At 52.1% G+C, this 11,925-nt stretch overlaps 1 protein-coding gene across 1 annotated transcript in view; it reads left to right on the top strand.

Annotated features, from left to right (window-relative positions):
- The first annotated feature begins 2,267 nt into the window (after window positions 1-2,267).
- The window catches only part of TPP1 (tripeptidyl peptidase 1), a 26,299-nt gene continuing 16,641 nt past the window's right edge, over window positions 2,268-11,925 (top strand). The window contains exons 1-5 of the mRNA XM_018571819.1: window positions 2,268-2,281; window positions 2,431-2,508; window positions 5,064-5,203; window positions 7,663-7,813; window positions 11,320-11,464. Coding sequence (XP_018427321.1) covers window positions 2,268-2,281; window positions 2,431-2,508; window positions 5,064-5,203; window positions 7,663-7,813; window positions 11,320-11,464 — 528 coding nt within the window. The remainder of the gene's footprint in view (window positions 2,282-2,430; window positions 2,509-5,063; window positions 5,204-7,662; window positions 7,814-11,319; window positions 11,465-11,925) is intronic.

Consider the following 11,925-nt stretch of genomic DNA (forward strand, 5'->3'; position numbering starts at 1 on the left):
CTCCTCCATATACACCACGCCCCCCATGTGACAGGTAATCATGTGCATCCCTGTCCTGTGACTGTCACATGATGTCACCTGAGGAACGCGCCGCACCCGGCCAACCTGTCATCATCGCAATTCAGAGTCCATAATCCTCAGTAGGGAGGAAATGTCGGCGACTCCTCATCACTTCACAATGCTGCCCATTATATACCAGCACTGCACCCCATTATATAGTATATACCACTACTGCACCCCATTATATAGTATATAACAGCACTGCACCCCATTATATAGTATATACCAGCACTGCACCCCATTATATAGTATATACCAGCACTGCATCCCAGTACATAGTATATACCAGCACTGCACCCCAGTATATAGTATGCAGCACTGCACCCCAGTATATACAAGTACTGCACCCCATTATATAGTATATCCCAGTACATAATATACCAGCACTGCACATTCTATAAAATATACCTGGGGGGCATCCCCTATATAATGTACCTGTGCTACTCCCCTATATAATATACATTATATTTCCAAAAGTATTGGGCCCCTCCCCCTCCAAATCATTGGATTCAGGTGTTCCAATCACCTCCATGGCCACAGGTGTATACAATGAGGCACCTCGGCATGCAGACACTTCTACAGACATTGGGGAAAGAACGGGTCGCTCTCAGGAGCTCAGTGACTACAGGCGTGGTACCGTGATAGGTTGTCACCTGTGCAGTAAGTCCATCCGTGACATTTCCTGGCTACTAAATATTCCGCGGTCACCTGTTACTGGGATTATAACAAAGGGGAAGCAACTGGGAACAACAGCAACTCAGCCAGGAAGTGGTCGGCATGGCAGAGCGGGGTCAGCGCATGCTGAAGCGCACAGTGCGCAGAAGTCGCCAACTGTCTGCAGAGCCAATAGCTACCAACCTCCAAACTCCATGTGGCCTTCAGATTGGCACAACAACAGTGCGTAGAGAGCTTCATGGAATGGGTTTCCATGGCCGAGCAGCTGCATCCAAGCCGCACATCACCAAGTGCAATGCAAAGCGTGGGATGCCGTGGTGTAAAGCGCGCCGCCACTGGACTCTAGAGAAGGGGAGACTGGAGTGGCCAAACACGCTTCTCTGTCTGGCAATCCGATGGGCGTGTCTGGGTTTGGCGGTTGCCAGGAGAACGGTACTTGCCTGACTGCATTGTGACAAGTGTAAAGTTTGGTGTAGGGGGGATTATGGGGGGGGGTTGTCTTTTAGGGGTTGGGCTTGGCCCCTTAGTTCCAGTGAAGGGAACACTTAAGGCATCAGCATACCAAGACATTTTGGACAATTTCATGCTCCCAACTTTGTGGGAGGAGTTTGGGGATGGCCCCTTACTATTCCAACATGACTGCGCACCAGTGCACAAAGCAAGGTCCATAAAGACATGGATGGGGGAGTTTGGGGGGGAGGAACTTGACTGGCCTGCACAGAGTCCTGACCTCAACCCGATAGAACACCTTTGGGATGAATTAGAGCGCAGACTGCGAGCCCCTCCCCCAACATCAGTACCTGACCTCACAAATGGTCCAACATTCCCATAGACACACCCCTAAACGTTGTGGACGCCTTCCAAGAAGAGGCGGAGCTGTTATAGCGGCAAAGGGCGGAGCCAACCCAATACTGAACCCTACGGACTAAGACTGGGATGCCATTAAAGTTCATGTGCGTGTAAAGGCGTCCCAATACTTTTGGTAATATAGTGTATCTGCACTGCACCCCTATAAACCTGTACCTGCACCCCTATGTATCTTCACGGCAACCCCCCATGTAATATAACAGCACTGCACCCCTATATATTTATCCTGCAGGTCTTTGCATGTTTCTCCTCTACAGCTCTGTATTGATGTACCGTTATATACATCGCATCCATTATCATTGTTCCCGGTGATGGGATTTCCCGGTGTGTGGACAGAAGGGGTTAATGAGGGGGGTGACATGTGACACAGGCGGGAGGAGTCATGTGACCGCTGTCTCCCGCTCTATGATATGACAGCTCTTGGTTTGAGGGGCTCCGCAGCCCTCCCCAGAGACCCCCGACCGTCCATAACCGCCACCGGAGAACACCAGCACTGGGTGTGACCCCGAACTCCACCCCACAGTCCTAATGGACGGCGGGCAGAGCTCAATGTGACCGGGCTGTCAGCTGACTGTCACATGACCCACACCCAGTGGGCGGAGCCAGACAGGACATGACCGAGATACAATGTAACAACCCAGAGAGAGCGGAGAGCTGCTGCGGACATGACGCTGAGGAGGTGAGAGTGTGATACATTGTGACAGTGTGTATCCTGCATACTGTATATGTCTCCATCCTATATATACACACGCATGTCTCTCCCGGGAGCGGTGCATTCTGGGTGACATTGCGACGCATTGACTCGGTTTCATTTCTTTCCCCCCGCAGAATTGTGCTGCTGGTGGTCCTCGGCGTGGAGCTGGCGGTCGGAGGATGGGTCTACCTTGAGCCGGAGCAGAGTCTCAGGTAGGTGGTGTCATGTCGGATCTCTCCGGCACCCGCAGCACCCCACAAAGTCTGTATGGAGGAGTCAAGTCACAGTGGTCACCCCTCCCCCCTGCATGGGAGTCTCACTTCTGGTGAAGCACAAGTGGACTCTCAGTGTAAATTGTTGAAGACATTCCAGGTGCACCGAAAGAAGGTCCCTCGAATCAGAAAAGCCCCCTGCTGATTGGATAGGTCTGACTCTGACTCAGCAGGGGGGGTGTCTGACCTCTGTAGAGAGACCACTGCTTCCACACAGAGAGGATGCTGGCAGGTGACGGGCTTCTCTACTCTTTCTAAAGATGAACTGTAAGGCCTTTCTCACATGTATGCATCATAACGCACGCATTACAATGCCTCACAACGCATGTTACGTGGCATCCCAGTGATGCATGCGTTTTCATGTGCTGCAAATGCATGGTTACTGCCACCTACCCTCTTATAACAGGCCGTGTCCTCTACATAAAAATTACCCTCACACCTCCCTGAATGCTGAGCGCGTAACCTCCAGAGAATGCACAGTGAAAAACGCATGAGAATGGAGGCACATAGGTGTGCAGCAGTGGCGTGACTATAGCTGTAGCAGCTGTTATGGGGCCTGAGAGTGGAAGGGGGCCCCATTAGGACGTTGACGCTCACAGCTCACCCTGTAGTTATGGCCCTGGTATGAAGCTTGCCTAAAGCTGGCTGTACACACTGCAATCTGATTGGATCAGGGGATATGTCCTCTAAATCAAGACTGTGGGTCTCCCTTCAGTGGAGAGCTAACTGTTTGTGGCCAAATTGGAAGCAGTCTTGGACTGGTCATCAGACATGAAAAAGAGGTTTTCCTGTTAGTAAGGAGCAACAAGGAAAGAATTTCCATAACCAACGTTTCCAGAATAAAAAAGGGTTCAGGAAGCAAGCGTCTCTGCGTAAAATGGGGTTCAAGAAGCAAGCGTCTCTGCGTAAAATGGGGTTCAAGAAGCAAGCGTCTCTGCGTAAAATGGGGTTCAAGAAGCAAGAGTCTCGGTGTAAAATGGGGTTCAAGAAGGGAAAGGGCAAAGGATGATTGCTTTTCAACCCCTGTCCTCTCACCCCTAGAACCCAGTGACATGAATCTGCCTAAAGTGGGGAGACTGGGGGGGCATACCTCCCATAATGGCAAGAAGCATTCACAAACCTTTTCATTCTCAATTTGAGATCGTCAGGATTTTAAGTTCACTCATCAGCTCCCTCAAGAGTTCTGAACATGTCACCCTCTCTCGAGACCAGGAGACTGCGACCACTTATCTCTCTCCTGTAAGAACTCCTCACACAGATGAGTTTATCAAGTTCCCTTCCCTAGAGGAGGGATGATGGTTTTATAACCTCAGGGGTAGATGTCTAATCTGAAACCTGTGAGCAAGACAGTGAAATACAAAAGATTCCGCATGCAATCAATATTTTTGCTAAAAGGTTTTCTTCCTAGAACATATACGGCAACTGTGGACCTCCAAGGACACATAAATACCCGTACTCATCAGAGAAGCATCCCAAAGTTTTGGTATAGCCCTAACCTAAATATATCAAGACAATTTTTTCCTGGATCCAGAACTGTGTGCAGACACTTCTTTCTGCTGTTCGTGATAAAGAGTTGGCGGAAGCCTCGGCACTGCCGGTCAGAGGGCGATCTCCCGCTGACCGGAAGTTCTGGTATCGGAGGTAAGTATTGGAACATTTGGCCGAGTACGAGTACTTTCCCAAACACTCCTCGGTATCGTCACCAATACTAGTATCTGTGCATCACTAGCTAAAACCCATCATGATATTGATTGCTGCTGTTGGGGAGAATTCCCTTCACTTCCTTCTCTGGAGATGCAACAGGAAATCTCTACAAAATGAAAGTAATTTCCCCTCACCTCTTGCTGTGGTGACCACTCTAAATCTGGGTTTCCCATCATTTGTGACCATGGTCGCCAAGATAATTCGAGAGGATGAATCTCTCCATCTGAGACAGACGGCAATAGAAATATGACATAGGTTCTGAATCTTTCAAGCTCCATCCAAAACCAAATGTTTTGCTTATACATACACTTGGGTGCTGATTTATAAATGTGTAGTTGGGCGGATGACATTGGCACGCTACCCGTGCTTGCAGTCTTTTTACAAGTGATCTTGGCGACATCCCAGAGATCACTTGTAAAGAAACAAGTGGTTTCCTCTTTCTACATTTAGCCCTGATTGTGCAAAGCCGGGCTAAATGTAGAAAACAAATTACCGCCCGGAACTCCATGTTCCAGGCGTCGGGAGACTTCAAACCCTCTGCTCCCTGTTGCCCTAGGCCGGGCCTCAGTGACCTTGTCGGGAATCCGGCCCTGCCTGTCATATCTGACCCTGAGAGGAGGATGTATTCCTGTGCGCTCCCAGCATCCCGGCCCCGGTGACGCTGCACAATGTCTGAGGACGGTAGCTCACAGTTGGTTCAGCAAATGCTTCAATCCCATGCTGGGAGGTTTCGACAGCTTGGCCAAGTCCATAATCATTTCAATTTCCCTTTTTTTCCCCTTCTCTCGCAGGGTCCCCGATGGGTGGACGCAGACAGAGCGCCTCTCGGGCGATGAATCGGTGATCTTGACCTTCGCCCTCAAGCAGCAGAATGTGGAGAAGTTACGGGAGCTGGTGGGGAGAGTGTCTGACCCAGATTCACCCGAGTATGGTGAGTCAGCCCAGGAGGGGGAAGACTAATATGTCATTAACACACAACAACATTGCCCCCTCCCTCCTTGCTTGTTATAGGGCTCCTTTTGCTGGAGTGTCTAATTCCGGTCTGTACTGGCCCAGCTCCTTTGCCCCGCCCCTCACCTCCCTACATAACCTTTTATGTAGTTGGGAGCAGCGATAGTGAATATTATAGCGTGTCGCATGCTGGGACTGCTGAGTTGTTGGGCCTGCCATAACAATGGTGCCTGGAAAACCCAAGATTGCCATACCATTGGGCCCTGTGATGAGATGGTGGGGGGCTGCCATAATACATGGGCCTGGGAATACAAAGGATGGAAGACCACCATAACACTGGGGCCTGGGAATACGGAGGGTGGAGGACCACCATAACACTGGGGCCTGGGAATACTGAGGGTGGAGGACTGCCATAATACATGGGCCTGGAAATACAAAGGATGGAGGACCGCCATAACACTGAGGCCTGGGAATACTGAGGGTGGAGGACCACCATAACACTGGAGCCTGGGAATACTGAGGGTGGAGGACTGCCACAACACTGAGGCCTGGGAATACTGAGGGTGGAGGACTGCCACAACACTGGGGCCTGGGAATACTGAGGATGGAGGACCACCATAACACTGGAGCCTGGGAATACTGAGGGTGGAAGACCACTATAACACTGGAGCCTGGGAATACTGAGGGTGGAGGACCACCATAACACTGAGGCCTGGGAATACTGAGGGTGGAGGACTGCCATAACACTGAGGCCTGGGAATACTGAGGGTGGAGGACTGCCACAACACTGGGGCCTGGGAATACTGAGGGTGGAGGACCACCATAACACTGGAGCCTGGGAATACTGAGGGTGGAGGACCACCATAACACTGGAGCCTGGGAATACTGAGGGTGGAGGACCGCCATAACACTGAGGCCTGGGAATACTGAGGGTGGAGGACTGCCACAACACTGGGGCCTGGGAATACTGAGGGTGGAGGACCACCATAACACTGGGGCCTGGGAATACTGAGGGTGGAGGACCACCATAACACTGAGGCCTGGGAATACTGAGGGTGGAGGACTGCCACAACACTGAGGCCTGGGAATACTGAGGGTGGAGGACCACCGTAACACTGAGGCCTGGGAATACTGAGGGTGGAGGACCGCCGTGACACTGGGGCCTGGGAATACGGAGGGTGGAGGACTGCCATGACACTGGGGCCTGGGAATACTGAGGGTGGAGGACTGCCATGACACTGAGGCCTGGGAATACTGAGGGAGGAGGGGACTGCCATGACACTGAGGCCTGGGAATACTGAGGGAGGAGGGGACTGCCATGACACTGAGGCCTGGGAATACTGAGGGAGGAGGGGACTGCCATGACACTGAGGCCTGGGAATACTGAGGGAGGAGGGGACTGCCATGACACTGAGGCCTGGGAATACTGAGGGAGGAGGGGACTGCCATGACACTGAGGCCTGGGAATACTGAGGGAGGAGGGGACTGCCATGACACTGAGGCCTGGGAATACTGAGGGAGGAGGGGACTGCCATGACACTGAGGCCTGGGAATACTGAGGGAGGAGGGGACTGCCATGACACTGAGGCCTGGGAATACTGAGGGAGGAGGGGACTGCCATGACACTGAGGCCTGGGAATACTGAGGGAGGAGGGGACTGCCATGACACTGAGGCCTGGGAATACTGAGGGAGGAGGGGACTGCCATGACACTGAGGCCTGGGAATACTGAGGGAGGAGGGGACTGCCATGACACTGAGGCCTGGGAATACTGAGGGAGGAGGGGACTGCCATGACACTGAGGCCTGGGAATACTGAGGGAGGAGGGGACTGCCATGACACTGAGGCCTGGGAATACTGAGGGAGGAGGGGACTGCCATGACACTGAGGCCTGGGAATACTGAGGGAGGAGGGGACTGCCATGACACTGAGGCCTGGGAATACTGAGGGAGGAGGGGACTGCCATGACACTGAGGCCTGGGAATACTGAGGGAGGAGGGGACTGCCATGACACTGAGGCCTGGGAATACTGAGGGAGGAGGGGACTGCCATGACACTGAGGCCTGGGAATACTGAGGGAGGAGGGGACTGCCATGACACTGAGGCCTGGGAATACTGAGGGAGGAGGGGACTGCCATGACACTGAGGCCTGGGAATACTGAGGGAGGAGGGGACTGCCATGACACTGAGGCCTGGGAATACTGAGGGAGGAGGGGACTGCCATGACACTGAGGCCTGGGAATACTGAGGGAGGAGGGGACTGCCATGACACTGAGGCCTGGGAATACTGAGGGAGGAGGGGACTGCCATGACACTGAGGCCTGGGAATACTGAGGGTGGAGGGGACTGCCATGACACAGAGGTCCATCAGTAATATGGGAACCCCCCCTCCCCCCGGTGTATTTGGAGGGTCTGTTCATTATTCTGTCTCCCTCTTTAGGTCACTTCCTATCCCTGGAGGATCTTAGCGCTCTGGTGCGCCCCTCTCTGGATACGTTGCGAACAGTCCGGACCTGGCTGGGGAAACATGGCGTCCAGCAGTGTGACGGCGTGCAGACCGGAGACTTCCTGCAGTGCGAGATGCCAGTCAGGTGAGTTGTGATGAGGTGTGTCCCCTACAGGCTGGACAACAATACCCCTCCACCCTCATACAACGCAGGGGTGTCCTAGTGAGGTGAGTCTCCCTACAGGCTGGACAACAATACCCCTCCACCCTCATACAACGCAGGGTGTCCTAGTGAGGTTTTTTTCGGTCTCCACTCTCTTATTTCTGCTGTGTTGGGTTCGGGAACTTCCCGTCGGCCCCTCTGGAGTTTCACTTCCTATGAAGTCCGCTGCGTCCAGAGATGTTACTCAATCCGTCGTTCCTGTTGTGACCCACCAGTCACGTCGGGGCTTTCCGAGTTTCTTTTCCCCAGTTTGTTACTGGTCACCTGACCCTGCGGCTGTCTGAAGTCTCGGAGGTCCTCCGTCTGTCTGGCCTCATTGCGACCACGTGAACGAAGCGTTCGTGTTGACCTTTAGTGGTCCAATTTGACATTTTTTTGGAGAGTAGAAGATCTTCCCCTGGAGCAGTTAATGTGTTCAGAGTGTCAGGATGGCGATCACATTCCTCTGAGCCAGGCGGACGCGCAGGTCGGGTGAGCGCAGGGCGGCGTACGGACGCGTAGTCCCATAGAGAAGGACGGGGGCTGCGTACTAATCCCACGCAACACCTGTCCTTCCCGGGAGCTCCCCGATACGGCCGCGCACGGAGCTGTACGGGCCGGCCGTTACCCATGTGACTGAGGGCTCAGAGATAGCCAGCTACTTGTCTGGGATTGCCGAGCTACTTGTCTGGGATTGCCAGACATCCCTAAAGGTCCCCACACATCGTACGATAATGGCGGGGAAATCCCGCGATCGTACGATTATCGTAAGGTGCGTGGAAGCCGTGCGACCTCTACTACTGTAAGGTCGCACGACTTTAAACTTACGCACATGTTTCAAAACCCGCCGAGCATCGTACGACGTTCGGCGGGTGTGTAGCATGTTCGTGAGGTAAAAGCCGGACTGCCCGTTCGGCATTGCGATCATCGGAAGCCCGCCCCTCGGGGCGTGGCTTGCGATCATCGCAAGTACGATCTGCCTATGCAAGATGGGCAGATCGTACGTTTTTTAAGTACCTTACAGCCATCGCAAGACAAAAGTCTTGCGATGGTTGTAAGGTGTGCCCCCAGCCATAGACGGATATCTCATTAAAGGAGAACTATGAGGTGAGTGATTTTCACTCCTCCTCATAGTTCTAGCCGACCTGCAACAATGAGACTGTCACAGGTCGGCTCAGTAGATCGGGAGGTGAGCGAACACATACCGGCGTTCGCTCACCTTCCGATCCTGTCACTAGTTTCTCTGCTGGATTCCCCCCTCCCCGCTCCGATCCTCCAGCGCTGACTGGCGGGAACGGACGGGGGAGGGGGCGGGTACAGCTGGCTCTGCCTCTAGATAGGCAGAGCCAGCTGTCACTCAGGCAGCTGGGCGGATCCCGTCATCTACGTCGGGATCCGCTCCGGCGTCTCAGTATACAATGAGCTGTAGCTCGCGGTATACTGAGCTTTGGGTAACGGGAGGACGCTAGTTTGTGTCCTCCCGTTACCCTAAGGAGAACTATGGGGAAAAACACTGACCCTATAATTTTTCCTTTAAGACATTGGGGTGTCGATCGTTTGAGGAGAGAAGAAAATAAAATATCTTTCTACATACCGGCACAGGTGACCCCCCCACATCTGCGCAGGTACCCACACAGGCAGACCAAACACGTGTAAACACACGGACCAGGCAAGTAGGGTGTATATATAAATATTTTAATAAACATAGCAAACTAACAGAAACAATCCACAGGCATAAACCAATCATGTGAATGACAGTTCAGCGTCCGCAGGTCATTTGGGGATGCTGATCTGCCATTACAACTGGGCGGAGCCAGCTGTGATATCACGACTGGCTCCGCCCAGCTGTCATTTGCGGGGTTTACGGCCGGCCTTCGGCAGGCCGTTCGCCCCGCTTCGGGTGTCACTTCGGCTTGGCTGAGCCGCTCAGCCGCCTTTCGCTGCTGTACGGGCTATTGTGAACCGAAGGGCCTCGGCAGCCGAAGAGAGCCAAAGGATCAGCTGAAGCTACGGCTGGATTCCTCGGCTCCTTCGTGAATAACCCCCTAAGACTATGACAACACAGTAACGCAGGGATACCGGCACAGGTGACCCCACACCTGCGCAGGTACCCACACAGGCAGACCAAACACGGACCAGGCAAGTATAGTATATATAAATATTTTTAATAAACCTAGCAAACTAACAGAAACAATCCACAACAGGTATAAACCAATAATGTGACCCCTGACACCTAGAACATACAACCGGTGTAACAACACAGGAGACAGGGTACAAGATAGCATACAGGTATCGGGGTTCAGGACAGAGGACGAAGGCAACGGAATCCTAAGCCAAGGTCCAGAGTACTGCAGGGAGGGTTTAAATACCCTCCCAGGAAGCAATAGGTAATTGGCTGATTCCAGGCAGCTGGGAGACACCCGCAGGTGAGCACTGGAGCTGCAGGTTCTAGCACCACCCAGTGGCGGTCTGGTACCTAGCAGTTCCTAGCTGCCTGGAGACACCTGCAGGTGAGCCCAGGAACTGCAGGTACCGGCTCCAGCGTCACCTGGATCCTGACCATACCAATGAGGATGATGTCATTGGTACTACGGTTACTTTTAACTCCTCCATGCTTATTGCAGACATTATATTATAATAATGAACATGATAAACATTTGTAATGTAGATCATACCATATTCATAGAATACACCGGTATGTGTCGCTTAGTAAAACCAACTTATAGATGTTTTTTACATTTTTCTTTTGTATTCTATATCATTTAAAAAAAAAAAATATATTATTTACTGTATGTCTCGGGCATCAGGCAACAGGAATCCCTGCCGCCCCGAGGCCGGTCCTCGGTTGGCCTTGTGGTATATCCAGCCCTGTATACATATAGAATATTGCATTCTAAAAACAAAATGACTCCATTAAGCAAATATTTCTATACCTCCTGCAATATTTATAATCCAATTGACATTATTAGTTCTACCGATTTTTTTTTTTTTCCTATCAAATCGGAATACTAAATAATGGGTAACATTCAATGTGAACTCCAAAAGAGAGAGAAAGGAAAGATAAATATGATGGTGAATAGTTTTGTCCTTTTTGTTAAGCCTGAGACACGGAATCTCCATTCATCTCACAGACTGGTACCATGGTCGGTCTTTATCTGGTCATTGTCTGGTCCAACTGGACCCCCCAAAATGTATAATCTGGGAATCTGTGATGATAGAAGTCGGGGAATGGCTGATGTTAGAATGTCTTAAATCTATGAACTGAAATTCAGGTTTTTATACAGAATGACAGGACAACAGGCTTCCGGTGTGCCCGCGTTACATAATGTATAGATGATGGGTTCGAGTCTCGCAGTTTCTTCCTTTTTAGCGCTAAATAATTCCGACCAACCTTGCGGACCGCCCTCGCCCCATTTCTCACCCTCCTCCTGTCGTCTTCTATCACGCAGTACCGCAGAGGTTTTGCTCCCTGGGGCGAAGTTCCACCGTTACGTGAATGGAGACAGCAGCGTGGTCAGATCCGCCACCCGCTACTCGCTGACCCCGGAATTGGCTGAACACATAGACTTTGGTGAGTTGTGGATTGGCGGTCTGGTAGAAATGACATTGGGCTCGTGGATGGGGAGTTCAACAGGACCCCATTAGTTCACAATCCCTGAGGGCGGACATCTTCAGTGAGGACGGGGACAGGAATTGCACACAACCAACCAACAAACCAGCCAACCAACCAACACCTCATCGCTTTCTGCATTGCTGGAGGAGAGGACACGGGGACTCTGAATGTCTTGTAATTCCTGGTTGGCTACATGGCTGCGTGCCTCACTGTCCACCAGCAATGCCCACTCCCCTGAGGAACACCAGGAGCCTCCCTGACATGCTCCTTAAACCTAGAATCACGGTACAGGAAGTATAGACACCCCCCATCCTTGTACAAAGAGGACAGACACCCCCCCCATTACTGTACAAAGAGCACCCAACTCCTCCATCATTCTACAGAGAGGACGGACAGCCCCCACCCCCCGTCCCTGTACAGAGAGGATAGCGGACACCCGCGT

Source organism: Nanorana parkeri, unplaced genomic scaffold, assembly GCF_000935625.1.
Source record: "Nanorana parkeri isolate BGI_ZX_2015 unplaced genomic scaffold, ASM93562v1 scaffold1846, whole genome shotgun sequence".
NCBI lineage: Eukaryota > Metazoa > Chordata > Amphibia > Anura > Dicroglossidae > Nanorana > Nanorana parkeri.